At 48.4% G+C, this 15,035-nt stretch overlaps 1 protein-coding gene across 5 annotated transcripts in view; it reads right to left on the bottom strand.

Moving 5' to 3' along the window:
• The window catches only part of ILDR2 (immunoglobulin like domain containing receptor 2), a 36,514-nt gene extending 22,457 nt beyond the window's left edge, over window positions 1–14,057 (bottom strand). Inside the window, exons 1-3 of one of the 5 annotated variants that reach the window (XM_055802128.1) lie at window positions 13,698–14,057; window positions 4,215–4,547; window positions 2,997–3,116 (exon numbers count right to left, since the gene is read on the bottom strand). In XM_055802128.1, coding sequence (XP_055658103.1) covers window positions 2,997–3,116; window positions 4,215–4,547; window positions 13,698–13,743 — 499 coding nt within the window. In that variant the 5' untranslated portion in view covers window positions 13,744–14,057. Of the gene's footprint in view, window positions 1–2,996; window positions 3,117–4,214; window positions 4,548–11,678; window positions 11,941–13,697 lie in introns of those variants that run through there. The other 4 variants (XM_055802129.1, XM_055802127.1, XM_055802126.1 and 1 more) reach the window with 4 other exon arrangements.
• Window positions 14,058–15,035: the final 978 nt, after the last annotated feature.

Genomic DNA, 15,035 nt, shown 5'->3' with positions numbered 1-15,035 from the left:
AGATTTGAAATGCCACCAAAATACAAATATTTAATAAAAGTGTAATAGTACCTTTTAATTTAAATTCTTTCCTTACTTTACAGGAGGTTCAATGCCAGCCAATCTCCTCCTGCATCTCTGAGGCACAGAGGTTACTATCCCTCTTGCCTTGCCTGCACCGATTCTGTTAGAGAGGGTTAAAGTCCCTGACTAAGCAAAACCTACTGAACGGTCTTTTCAGCAAAGCACATAAGCACATGCTTAACATCAGGTATGCTTTATAAATCCTATCAGCTTTGCTGAGCACAAATGGATATAAATAAATGCTTATATGCTGTTCTGAAGTAGGCCTGAAATGAAGACAGCACATGGGATTCTCTCATGCTGCCTAAAGTTGTTCAGCTGCTTTGTGTGTCAACTGGCACATCCAGGTGATAAAACTCAACGTGCAATGCCATCATGACCTAGGCTGACTGGCTACTTAAGACTTCACTGGAAGTCTCTGTGATCGCTTCCCTGAGAAAAAAGCAATAATGTAATTTGCTCTAGGTTTTGGATTTTGATCCAAGTTGTGATAAAGCAGCTTTTGATCAATGTTTAATGGTGCAATTCACTGTATAAAAGCAGGATCCTCCACTTTTAGCTAAGCAAATTTCCATTAATTTATTGATGTTATTAGGTATCTGCCATTTTTGCCTCTCAGACCTTTCAAGGTTTCTACGTGATATTGAACTGCCCTGTGCAGCAGTACCTTTCTCTAACCTAAACACACCTTTCATCTTAGCATTAATATGAAACCACCAGAAGGGGTAATTTCCTGTTTCCTTTTCTATTCTGATTTTTCTGTCTACCCCCACTGATAACATGAGTGGGCAGAATCTCTTCTCTTCAAAATTCTAATCTGTGCTTAAATCATGCAGCAGCCCCAAACTAAGTAATGTAAATTATATCTGAAAAACCGTCAGCGGGGAGCAAACAGCAATGTGCTGTGGGAATGGCAGCATCTCTTGCAGACACTGTCCCTCCACTGCTCCAACCACTCTAACACAGAACATGGGTTCCAACCAAAGAGCGGTGAACAGCAAAAGAGCAAACAAAACTGTTTTACCAATGTCCCCTAGGACTGTGGAACCACTCCCGTCTACATCCATACTCACTGTCTCCCTCCAAGCAGCTGGATGGAATAAAAAATCTCCCAGAATATGACAGAGTATTAAGAAACTGTATTTTCACCAATGGCTGCTTCCTCCTTTAGCCATCAATGGGGAGAGGTAAAGGAAAAGAAATAAAAAATACCAGCAAAGGCAGAAGGAAAAGAATAAGGTGGGAAGGGGAAGGAAGGGAAGAAAATGGGTAGGTAACCTGGAATCGTTCCGAAACCTGGCATGTTGTCTCCATACACACTACCAGGAAAAGAAATACACACAAGCTGTGCCAAACAGCATGAGGCAGAACAAAGTATGCCCATGACAAGTATGCTTTCATGCTGCTGCCAAACTTCGAGTGCTTCACAAAGTGCAAGGTCAGACCCACAGGCCGTAGCAAACAGAAAATCAGGTGCAGTCAAGGTAATGCAGCCTAAGCTACATGTTTCCTCCCAACATAACCACAACAAACTGGGGCTGGGGTCTTCATCAAGCCAGCTTCAGAGGAGGGGATTTCTTTGGTTTCTCCCCACATAGTCTTCTGTACACACTGAAAAACAGATTCTTCCTGTTACCATGGTACTGTTTCATCACTAGTGTCTGAGCACAGTTGCAGACACAAATAAGACACCAAATCCTGGACTGGAAGGTGAAGAAGGGACAAAATTCAGCAGCCCATCACCACGCAGCCACAGACATCTCCTCTGGAGAGGCTACCTAACAGCTACCACTGCCACTTGGCAGAGATAACCTCACCTGAACTGACACAGGTCAGTCTTGGACCTGTTATTAACTAGCACATGATACACAGTCACACTGTGGATTTAGGTAAGGGTGTAACATTTCCTGGAGGGATCTATCCTCCAGCTGTCCATTGCTTGACTGACACCTCAAGGAGTGAGGGGAGCTGATGGCGCTGTTAGAACAGTCACTCACCCATTCAGTCTGGTTTACTTTGTGATGACAACTACAGCTCCAAATATAAATGTCAATTAAACTCTGACCTTAGGGAGGGCAGCAAGGGCACTTGAGAGACATGTTCTACCGTATGCCTCTATGTACCACCTACACACCATAGACCCAAACTTTTTAACATTTCCCTTCACAGGACATACAGAATCTGTACACCCAACAACCATGTGAGCATGCTGACCAGACATACATTGATGTCAGTCAATCTTAAGGTAAGTTGGGAAAAACTCATCTTGCTCTCCTGGGGCAGTCTAGGCGTGAAATGTAGCTGGCCCAAGGTGGTGTCAACAAATGTCACTGAAAGGCTCAACTCCCCCAGCTGGGATGGGTGCTTTTTTGACCTTACACCTGATTAGGGTGACTGTGAAACTGCACCCTGAACTGGACAAATATAATTAGGCAGACAGGGAAGTCTCCCAAACTGACACACTCAAGCAGATAAACATGGTGCTTCTTGACATCCTCACAGGTCAGAAAAGTAAGATGAAGGGAATGTTAAAAGATTTCAAAAAGCATAAAATTTAAGGTCTGGGTGTCTATTTCGAAAAGACTCTGTCTCAAGTGTTCACTTGGCTGCAAGTTTATTGTTTCATGACTTAAAAACAAGGGTTCTGACTTTCCACAGCCCTGCACCTTCTGTAGTCATTTACGCCTGTGGAATGTGTGAGCAGTGTGGGTGTAAACATTACTATTCTGGTTTGGTAGCATTTGCCACCCACTTTGCCTAGGTGTGAATGACTGCACAAGGTGCAAGGCAATGGTGAAGGTACTGCAGGGACTGTTTCACATAGATCTTACACCCATAGTAATAAAGTGTACAGATATGTAGAGAGAGCTTGAGAGCAGAAGGAAAGATACATCAGCTATCTGTTGAAAAAGCAATCTGGCAAGAGGGCTTACCAAGCACAAGCAGCTCCACCGATTCCTCATTCTTGCCCTCCACATCATCCGGTGTGATAATAAGGCAGTAATAGAGCCCACTGTCTCCCCACATCAACTTCCCAATCTGAAGGTCTGCATCTGAAAGGCAAGAAAGAAAAGTCAGGCTTTTCCTCCAACACCTTTAGCAAGAGTGAAGTGTTGAAAGCACTGGGTCCATCTCCATGTCCCAAATCCATTTCATTTCCTTACTAAGAAGAGGGATTAACTTTATCCAGAATATTACAGTATTCAGGAAAAAACAACAGGCTGAGGACTCTGTGGCTGTCAGTGGGAAGACAGGAAACGCCACAGAGGCAGCTCACTCTGCAAGTGCCGAGAACAGGAGAAGTAACTAATGTCACACTCTGTCCTTCCTATCACCTGGGGTCCCAACAGTATTCATGCCATGCAAGAAGGGCTTAGACAGTGTCTCCTCTACAGTGCTTCAGTGACCTGCCAAAGAGGTTACAGGGAGACAAAGGAAAATATTCCCCCTTGCTGAGGCTGATCACATGCCCTCCACACCAAGGAGCCTCTGCTTCTGGCTAGGTGGTCTCCCAAGTCAAGCAGAAGCCTTGTACTTTTGAGGGGCAAGGTTTCTCACACAGCCTTCCAGACCAAATGTGTAAGAACCCTGCTCCCCCCACACCCACCGTCTCCACCCAACTTGACTTCACCCCATGGAAATCTCTTCCTTTGACACTGCCCAAGGCTGTGTGGGTTCAGGTTCATGACAGGGTAGGCTGGTGAAGTCCACAGCTTGAGCAAACACAAGCTGTAGGATAATTTTGGTATTTCAGAACCGGGAACAAATCAGTGGATTTTGCAAGGAAGAAAAACCTAGACTGCAGAGTCTGAATTCGTACCTCTCTCGCTGGCTTGCTTTTGTGAAGGAAAATCTATACACAGAGCAATATGCAGAAGCCAGGAATAAAAACCTTCCACTTCATCAAAGGGAAAAAGAACACTGTGTCAGGGTCAGACACCTACATGGAGTGGGATGAAGGGAAGCACTAAAGGAAATTACTTTTGGGTCTAGGTTTGGTTGGTTGAATCCTAAATGTCTGGCATACAACAGCTCCCTTCCAGCAGCCTTTTCTAAGTGAGCTACCTGAACAATTACTGAACACCTCCAGTACCCCAAATTGCCAAGTGTCCATTCCAACCCCCACCAAGCATCCCTGGGGTAAGAGTTACCATGGACAATGCTGACATCTCTTTCCTTGTAGAAGTCCCCTATAGTGACGGCAGATCCTTGTTTGGAGGCCACGACACGGACTGTCCTCCTGCTGTCCACGCAGTCCAGGTAGGGATCCCAGTCCAGGTTCCTCTTGCTCATTGTTTGTAAACCAGAAGTTGCCATACCCAAAGCTTCTCCCATCCGGTCCTGGCAGTAAGATTTAAACCTCCACTGTACCACAGCTGGTTGGGTGGAAGAAGTAGAGAAATGGCAGCGGAGCAGAGCAGGCTGAAACAACATGGCCACCTTCTTCTTCTCAGGCACAGTGACCTGCAATCCTTCCACCTCAGCTAAAAGACAAAAGCATAAGCATCATATGCCTTGGCACTGCTTGAAGAGGGAGCTACTGCTCCTATCATAGCATCATTCTCCCCACATACATAAAATTAAAATGTCCATCTCTTTCAGGTGCTAGGGTGCAACATTCCTCAATGTATGTAAGCATGGACGTTGGCAGCATAAGTTTGCTTTTCTCACAGCCTGCAGCCACACAACAAAATACCGCACGATGAGGCTGAAGGCTCAAATGTAGTATTCTTATGATCCACAGAGACCCTAAGACAGCAGCATGATGATTCACAGCTTCTATGGCAGGTTCACAAAGAGGAAATGTTTTAGGGATGGCCATACTCCACTTCTACAGGTCAGCCAAGGGGCCAGATCCTTAGTTCATAATAATCCCAATGCAAAATAAGTCACCTCCCTCCCAATTTCAGTGGCATCACACCTCCTCAGCCAGCACACAGTGCCTGGCCCAGCCTGTTGTGCACTGGTGCCCAGTTAGTGCTGCTTGCTCTGCCAAATTCTAGAGATGCATGAAGGAGTGGATCCAAATCATACAGCTCCTGCCAGGGCTGGCATGCAGCACTGAGAGAAATTGCTCCATGTGAAAGGTGCAGAGAAAAATGGCCCAAACACTCAAGTTTTTCACATTCTCAGGGAGGATATGGAATTCAACACGTAATGTTTATCTACCATTTGACAGGAGAGCCACAGCCTGGAGCTGATATATTAAGGCCTCTGAAAAGATGCATGGGACTGCTGCCACAGCCTTGCGTAGCTTGGGGAGAAGCTAAGAGTCAGTGAGCAATGCCTGCAGAGAGCCCTCGGGAGACCGAGGTACTCCATCTACCCACAGGGGAATGGCCGAAACGTTCCACAGACGCCCTCATTGCTTCCTTCCTTCTTGACCTGCAGGCAGCAATGACTGAGAGCAACTACACAACACTGGAAACACATACTGACACCTTCCCAAGCAGGGATGTGCTGTCTGCGGAGGCACAGGAACAGCCCAGGAGCAAGAAGAGGGCATCTAAGAAAGGGGAAGTTTGTAACCAGTCACTCTCTCCAGCTGAGGGGCTGCAGGATCTGATGGCGCAGGTTCATATGACAAAAGGGAATCTGTTTCAATATGGAAAATGTTGATGATCGCACCTCCCTACACTCAGTTATCATACACCCGAACGCCCATAGCAGTGCCCAACGAAAAAGAGGACAAGACACAAGGAAACTTCCAAGAGAATAAAGCAGAAGAGGATGTTTACACAACATCAGGAGGGACTGATGGACTTAGGCGAAGCTCAGGGAGAAATGAAAGACTGAGGACAAAGAAAGCCTTCCTGATGTCAGGAAGCAGTAGGAAAGAAAGGGAAATGTGAAGAAAGAAGAAAAGAGTAAGGATAAAGTATCGGGGTAAGTATAGGAAGCAGAAGGGAACCAGGAAGCTTACATTCATCTGGAAGAAGCTGAAGAAGGTGTCCCAGCCTAGGTCAACACAATTTCAAAGGGCTGGAGCCAGGTTGCAGGAGATTAAGAAATGATGTAGAAAGGAAAGGAAATGGAGTCAGCAAAAATAAACCACCCACTCCAGAAACTAGAGATGAAAAGGAGATGGAAGCTGGCAAAAGAAAGTGAAATGACAGGCGATATCTTTAGGACAGGAAAAAAAAAGGTATAGACTAAAGCACTGGAGCTTAAAGCAGACAGAGAGCAATAAATGCATCAACAGTATGACAACAGCAGGCATGAAGGGACAAGGTCAAGTGGGAGACTGCTGCAGATCTGAAAAGCAAAAAAGCAAGCAGAGATCTCATGATCAAGAGTCAGAACCAAAGGGAAGTGAAAAGGCTGGACCAACACTGGAATATTCAACAAGTTATCAATGTCCAAACTGTAAATCACAATGAAGTCTATTGAATACCAGTCAAGGGATAAAAAACACCACATAGACAGAACCTAGGAGACAGCATATTTCAGAGAGGCAAGATAGTCACTGATGGTAACAAAGAGTTACTGATCTAGGCAGGACTTCACTCTGAGGACTACCTTGTGCTTGCATTGCACAGTGGTGCTACAGCATTTGCACAGGAATGCTGCATTATGTATACAATGAATGCATGGCATTATGCATATTGTGCTTGCGCCATGTGGAAGTTGCACAGGAGATGCCACTAGTTTTGCCAGAAGTGCCTGGACCCAAACCCAAACACTGAAGTGTGGATGTTCTCCAGAGTACCACAAAACATAGCTGAGGTCCCAACAAGATGCTCCCACAGAAGAAACAGGGGTATGAGGCAGCTCCTCCACTTTCCTGAGGTGTAAGCAGAGAGAGAACTCAAGAAGTGGCAGCTGGGACATTTCTGCCAAGGACTCGAGGGGCAGAAATGTGGCAGCCATGCAGCACTAAGAGAATGTCACCACTTGCTTCTCAAGGTGAACCAAGTGGTGATGTTGCCTTATGCTCTCCTCTCCAGAGACCTGCGCTTCCCTGGTTGCATCTGAATGCAAGAGACATGATGAACACCTTGAAAAACAAACAGGTGCAGGTCAGACCTGTATCTGGCAACTCTGTGCTTGACCCCACGCAGAGTCTGTGGCCATAGCCAGCATGTGACATGAGCTGATCAAGTGACTCATCACGTTACTTCAGCTTCAAGGATAAAACAGTGACACAGTGAATATTTAAATCTTTCCCTTGTGAACGAAGTACACTGCTTAGTAAACACAGTGCTTTCAGCTAACCATGCACCGTAGCCCTCCTTCCCTGTTAATGAGATTAATGAGTTTGGCAGGCCAGGACTGCTTTAATAAATGATTAGCTGAGCTTTAGCAAATTCCCATCTGACTAACTTTCCCCACCACACCACCATGTGAATGTCTGTATCAAGAAAAGAAAAGAAAAGCAGCTTTGGGAAAAACACAGGAATTCTTCTTCCCAAAAGCATTTGGGAGATGTGCAATACATTATCCAGCATCTTCTATATCCTATCCCAAGTTCTTCATTAACTTTTGAAGTATTATTTTCAGATTCTTTCCAAAAATAGCACTTAAGAGCAACACAGTACCTCAGATTGAGAGACTGGAGCAGTGGAAACTCTAGATCTATTTAAGTCAAATTATATATAATTATATAGGGCTGAACTGGGAAATTATACACCTGTTATTTCCTCTGCCAAAAAAAAATTATCGGAATCAATTCACATTGTACGTCACCACTGTAACAGCATCCATCGAAAAGGCCAAGAGGATGTTTAACTGGCTGAAGGCAAGATGATGGCTTTACACCTATGAGCTACGCCCATGCATGTGAGTTACAGAGTTCACATATGGAAGCTTAGGACTTCCTGAACCTCAAGAAGAAACTGCTGACCTCAAAAATCTTCAAGAGACTAGCCAAGATAAGAAAAGTCTCAGATATGTCACAGGACGGAACTCTGGGCTGTTTATATAGCAGAGCAAAAAAGAGTGAAAGATATTAAAAACGATGACAAGCTTAGTAACAGCAACGTGGTAGTTCTTTGTCTAGTTTAATACGAGTAGGACTAAAAAGAAACTGAATTGTGCTCTGCTATGTTTTGACTAATGCAGACAGAGCAAGATTAGCCCTTATTTCAAAATCATCATGTAAATGCTCCGGAGCAGCAACCTGTTCATTGTGAATTTCACAATGTTTGAACTTTCACAAGAAGAAATGTAGCTCGTGGGAGTCTCATGACTACATGACAATTTTGCTTTCCTTCTTTCTTGATCTCCTAAATCCCCAGAAAAAGGTCTGCAAATACTAATCAAGTGCATCTTAAAGCACACAGATATCCTTACTCTCAGAAAATAAAAAGAATCCATGGTTATGTGTCTGTGCATGTGTAAATATATACTCTCAGAGAAAGAGCTTAAAAATAATCACACTTCAGAAATAGAATTGTATGGGCTTTGTTTGTTTCTCACTGGCAATGTGTATGTCTCTTTTCTCCGACTCTTTTCCTAAATTATCCTCAGATTACGCATTCAAACTATGCAATCAACATTACACACAAGCTATCACTAATACATTTTAGTGGTGATTAAAGAAAATTCCAGGAAGTGATTACAGAGGGGATATTTGTAAACGCACATTTAAGCCTTGTAAATCTGATCTTCCCAAGTGCCTTCCATGAGTAAAAGAGAGAAGGCAACTGAGAGGCGATAATTTAAGCTCTTGCTTTTCAGTTGCCTTCTGGGGGACCCTATGCCTCCCTGAGGCTACATGAATCCCAAAAAGATTTAGCTTCACAACACAGCCTCAAATTAGCCTTTATGAATAGAACCGTAGACTGGGTTGGGTTGGAAGGGAACTTAAAGATCATCTAGTTAGAATAAAGGTGATCTGAAGCACTAATCCCTGTACAAGATGGCAAAGCCAAACACTGTAGTTCAGTGTAACAGGTCTCATAGACACTGCATCCTTCTAGCATTAGGCAAGATCTGAGTCCAAGAAAAGGCAGCACACATTACTCTTCAGGTCAGCATGGGTCTCCCTATCTGTGCACACATCACATCTCTTTCCTTGCAATTATCTGGCTCACACTCCCCCTTGCCTGAGGCCGGACAGCAGATGCTATGAAATTAAAAAAATTACATCCCCCCAGTTTGATGCATCTTTATGGACAGGAGTGGCAGTTGTGCACAGAGAACAGGAACTCCTTGGACCCTGAACCAGGCACTTCAGGAAAACTACTCCTAGACTATACCTAAGGGCTTTGGCAGAAAAGCGTACATTTATTGGTAAGAGACAGTGCTCCTACGGTAGTTCATGTCACTTCCCAAACAAAATAAACTGTTGGGCAAAAGGATGCTAATATCTCTTTTTTTTGTGCCTTGGCTACTACACATCAAGTAAAAGTATTCTTTCCCCTGCTGCTGAATATAGGCAAACCATCTGGACTTTCAAAGGTGGATCAAGCCTGAATCAGGAAGTGCAAGATCGGGGCTTCAAGACTGAAACGTTAGAGATGTTAAACAGATGTCTGAACAGGTGAATGGAGAGCCAGTGGGATCACTGAGATTGTGTTGTACAGACTTCTGTCTACTCATGCTGGACTAAATCCAATCCATGCAATTTATCAGCAAAAGCCATCACCATCAGATTTTGTTGAGTGGTTTATGGGAAATTAATTGGATGTCTTGGTCTGGTTCCTATCAGACTTGTGTTCTTAGCTCCGTGGCCACCAATTGTCAATTTTTTAGCCAGCAAGAAAGCAATGCCTAAATAGGTCAGCTGCAGCTGAGGTGAAAGCATGGTACTGCTTTTTACAGCTCTATAGCAAAACCGAGAATTTCAGCTCCCTAACTGCTTAACCTGGAAAGGGACAAAACCAAAGCAGTCAGAAAAAAGCATGGCCTTGCACACCCTGCACCCACAGCACAGAACCTCAATACAGAAACACTCCATGCAGGGTAGAGCCCAGACTCTGCAAGGTGACTGCAGCAGACACTGGACTATTCCTTGCCCTTCCCCATTCTCCATGATGCTGTTCCCCAGGTGCCCCAGGCTCCTGACTTCTCTAGGGAAGTGCACAGCCCCAAAATGGCAGGGACTGTGTAAAGGCTTTCGCAAGAGCTCAGGATATTTCATGGACTTTTCTAGGTATCAGCCTCTCTTCACCAGCTTCCCTGCGCTCATTACACTCTCTTACAACCTGCCCCTTCCACACCGTCACAGAAGTCACCCTGGATATTTTCAGGTGAATTATGTCAGCTTTGGCCATCAGATCAAATCCACCCTGTCTTATTACTGTCTGAAAGTTGTTACAATTGTCAGATGGCTCCTGGTTTACAGTCTTGGTTCAGCATCCCTGAATTCACTCCCAGCACTATCGCTCAGCAACTGGTCACCACCAGAAGCCTGAGAATGAAGGAAAAGAAATGGGAAGAATCTCTCCAAGACTTACAACACCAAGCCATTACACCTGTCCTTAGGACAGCAACGAGATTCCCACTGGTGCCACTCCCACTCAAGGTGATCTCACAGGAATAAAAAGTAAGATAAATGCAAGATTTCTTCCAAGTTACACTATACTTATGCTGTGTGCAGCCAGACAAGGGAAATCAGGTGAATACTTCAGTTCAAGGCAGGTAAAATAATCCATCCGTTTCCCTGCCTTCCCAAGAACTCCACTCAGTTGGCCGGGAAATAGCAAAGCACAGCTGTGCTCCAGCATGCCCCCTCTGCCTGCTCTCCTAAACTGTGGTTGGGAAAGCAGAGGTAGTAAATCTACCTGCCTTTGTACTACACCATTGCACTGCAGTGGCTCTTCTGCTTAGGGAGAGTAAACAGGTAGTGAGTGCTAAATTATTGGTGAAAAATTACTTAATAGGGAAAGCAGATCACATGTAAATGTGGACAGTCTTCTAACTGTAATCTTTCCAAGCTTAGCCTGAGTTGCGAAGCAGGAAAGAATTTGCTCTGCTTGTTCTGAAGATAAAACTGGAGTTCAGTCTCCAGTGTAACACTTCTCTCCAGTTTTAAATGCATTAGGAATTACAGCGTTAGTAAGAATAATGGTAAACACGAGGGGAGGATTCATTCCAGAATCAAGCTGCACTTGGTAGTTTACAAGAACCAGCTTTACACAGGGGCTTAAGGATACTTGGCAAATTGTAACTTCTTTTTCTAGAATGAGAAGAACACAGTCCTACACATATCCTAACCTGTGCCACTTCCTAGGAAGGAATAAAGGATGACCTGCTCTTCATCCTTTTGCTGTTGTTACTAAAATACGAGCTTTAGGCACGTGGGAGAGCAGGGCAGGAGGAAGAGAAGCCAAACAAATCCACTGTACCTCACACAGGATTTTTTGAAATTGCAGTAAGTAGTCAAAATGCACAAAACCAAACAAAAGATAAAGGCAAAAGTCAAAAATTAAAGACAAACAAAGGACAGAGAGGAATTATTGCTGGGAGGAAAGGAACTATGAGTGCAAATCAGAAATTTCTCAGCTCACCTCAGGGGGGGAGGAGGGGACAGAAGGAGCGCCTCTCTCTCTCTCGCTCCCTTTTGTCCCTGTCTTGCACTCTGCCTCTTACCCTGGCCCCTCCACCTCCCAACCCCCACTTCTCTTTCCCAAAGTGGAGTGTACCACTCTGAATGGATTAGGGCTCCTTACCTTGATGCAGACCTTTCATTCCTTTGCACAGCCACTGGGGAGAGGAAAATCTTGAATCCATGTTTGCTAGCCTCTCTCCCTTTTCTGCGCACACACATACACGCTCACACTCACCCCCTCACACACACATCTTTGATTATTTGCTTTCTCTCAGCCACATAATGGGACAGCACCGCCTGCTCTATCACTGGGTGGCAGCTGCCAGGAGGCTGGAGGGGAACAAGTGGACATCTCTCGGTGCCTCCATCTCTCGGCACACGGCTATGGCTAACCTGTTGCCTGCCGCAAGCCTTTGCCTGCCAGCAGTCGACAGCACCAGCAGCAAGCAGTCCTGCCTCAAAAGCCCAGGACTAGAGGAGACTGGAAGGTCTTCCTACCGCAGCGGTACCTCTCTCTCTGCACAGACCTTGCATGCTCCAAACAGCTGCTAATAATCATGAACTACCTTTAATGGAGGGAGAAAGGTGTCAACAGCCCAGCTTTCTAGCTTGATGGAAAAGTCCTGATCTAGCCAGATAACGAAGCTCTTTAAAAAGAGAGAGGAATGTTATGTCATGTTTATCTACACCCTGTACTCCTTTACCACTCCCTGGATGCTATTTATCAGCACACTCCTATGGCTAGCAAGAAAGCAGCGGTAGCTGTGGGTGTGCTGGCACTCCAGACCAACTCAGTGAAGCGGGATATGTTCGGAAGCAGCCAAATGGCAGGGAGGAAGGCAAGGAGGGAGGATGAGTTGGAAGCTGCCGAAGCCCCAGATGAGGCCATGAAACCCTGGAAGGGAGCAGTAGGCAGGCACCGGTGTTGAAGATGACTCAGAGTGAAAAAGCAAGGAAAGGGGTGGGTGGGTGGTGGGAGAGAGGTGTTATGACTAAAAGCCGAAATTTACTGCCTGTGAATCCTAAATCTGAATAGGAAGACAGAAGAGGCTGAGGTCTTTTTTGTGGGACACATTGGTGGTGGTGGGAAATATATGCCACTTAATCCAGGAGTGCCTGTTTCTTCTTTCAGCCTGCAACCAGCCTGCCTGGTGAAGTGAGCCTGCTGCAGCTTCTCCTAAAGCCTCCTGCTCCTGCCTGTGCCTGGCTGCTGCACCGGCTCAGAGGCGGCAGATCCTGCCGCTGCCCGGGCAGAGCCCCCTCTTTCCCCCGACTCCCGGCTGCCCTGCCGCTCTCATCCTGCTGTAATCCCTACCCTCGCCGTCCAGCTCTGACCCAGACCCTTGCAGCTTGTTCCCCTGCCCTCTCTCCCCGGCAGAGCCCTCTCCGCTCCACCCCCCCCCACCCCCCCCCCAGTTCCCCTCCCCCTTGCTTAGGGAGGGCTTGCCCGACCTCTTCGGGAGCCGGCTGGGCAAGGGGCGGCTGGCGAGCTGTGCCGGGGGAGGCAGCCCCGTCCGGCGCTTACAAAGGCCTGGGCACTGCCGCACCATCACCGGGAAGGCCGGATCCTGCCCCCTGGAAGCCGGGGCAGGGGCAAAGGCAGAGCAGCCCCCTCCTCTCACACCTCTCTCTTAGACGGCGTGTGCGGCCAGAACACCGGCAAAGAAGTTCCTGCAATTGTTCCCGACCCGGCGTGGGCGGGCGGGGGGAGAGGAGGGTTGCCGCCATCCCCCCCTGCACCGCGGCCAAGGATACTCCGGCCCCCCCGCGCTCCTGCTGCCTCCCCGGGCCGGCTCCCACCGTCTCCGCCACAAACGCGCTCCCTTCCCCCCCCCCGCCGCCCCCCGCCCCAAGCGCACTCCGCGGACCGAAGCGCCGGGGGCCCCTCGGGGCCGCCCCCGGGCCGGCAGGAGGCACCGGCTGCCTCCCCCCGTTCCCAGCGGGACCGGCCCCTCTCCGCGAAGTCTCCCCAAACTGCGCCGCGGTACGCCCCCGTAAAGACCCCCACCCGCCGCTGGCTCCCTCCGCAGCTTCCCGGGGCATTTCCCCAAACCTCCCGTTTCCATCCTCAAGAAGGCGGCAGAGCCCGCCGGGCAGGGCACGGCAGGGACAGACACGTCGGGGCCGCCCGCGGCCCTACCTGCGAGCCACAGCAGGACGATCCAGCCCAGGACGTGCCCATCCATCTTCCCGCTGACCCCGGCGGCGCGGGCGGGCGGGCGGCAGGCGCGGGGCGGGGGCACCGCAGGGCGGGCGCGACCATGCCGCGGGGCGGCGGGAGAGGCCGGGGGGCGGTGGGAGAGGCCGGGGGGCGGCCCCGCCCGGCGCGCCCGCAGCCCCGCTCCGGCAGCCGCCTCCCCGTAGAGCCGGCCGGGCTGGCGGCGGCGGCCCGAGCCGTGCGCTCCGCTCCTCCCCTGCCGCCGGCTGCCGGCTCCCGCGGCGGCTGGGGAGGGGGGGCGCCTCGCCAGGCCGCCCCCGCGGCTGTCCGGGCGCGGCGGCAGGCGGGGACAGCGCGGCGGCGGGGCGCGGGCGGGGGCCGGCCGGCGGTGGGAGGCGAGCGGAGGACGGCGGCGCGGGGACACCGGCACGCACGCACGCCGCTTCCCGAAGCCGCTTCCCTCCCTCCGGCAAAGGCGCGTTTCGGTTGCCAGGTGCCGCCGGGGGTCACCGGGGCTCTTGTCCTAGCAGCGGGCACCAGGGCACGTTTCCCTGCAACTAGTTCAGCCGCCGGGCCCGGAGCGGACACACAGACCCTGCGGGGCCGCGGCCCCGTCCCGGCTGACAACTTTGCTCAAGCGCTGAACATGTCCACTCCCGTCATCAATCCTCCCCAAATTAACCTTGGGAAACGAATGTAGACAGTTCCAATTCTGAATTTCCCCGGGGTTTCCACTTCCAGCATTGGGCACTGCGACTAATTACTGTAGTTTTAGATGAAGAGGGGATATAATTTTAGATGAGGAGGAGGCGTTCTGGCTGTTAGCAATGGACAGCTGAGTTGTGGGGTGTTAAAGTTTTCATGCCAAGATGATATTGGAAGGGGATAGAAGTTTTTTGGGAGGAAGAGGACAGGCAACTAGAAATCCAGCTAAAGAAAATAACTTTTTTTAAAAGATGGATCTTGCTCTGAAATTAAACAGCCCTGGCCACCGTGGACCCATGTGTATACATATGTACTGTACCAAAAAGTTCTAAACTTTGTGCACAAGTGAAATAAGTCAGTGGAATCATTCATAGGCCTAGAGCTGGCTAAACAGTGGCATGGTTTCTGGGGTAGCTCAGCACCAAAGAGAATCACCTTTCCAGCATGGCACTCACCCTTCACAGCATCCAGCACAGCTTCCTTTGCATGCTGCTCATCTTCAGGCACTTTTCTTTCAGGGGCTTTGCTGGTGTTCATAAGTGAAGTCTGGATTTTGCAGACATCAGTGATTCACATGAGAGATGGGAGTAGTCTTCAACTTCTTTTCATCTGGAA

The sequence above is a fragment of the Falco peregrinus genome, chromosome 4 (assembly GCF_023634155.1).
Source record: "Falco peregrinus isolate bFalPer1 chromosome 4, bFalPer1.pri, whole genome shotgun sequence".
NCBI lineage: Eukaryota > Metazoa > Chordata > Aves > Falconiformes > Falconidae > Falco > Falco peregrinus.
Note: the sequence above shows the minus strand (reverse complement) of the source record. Positions and strands in the feature narration are given on the sequence as shown.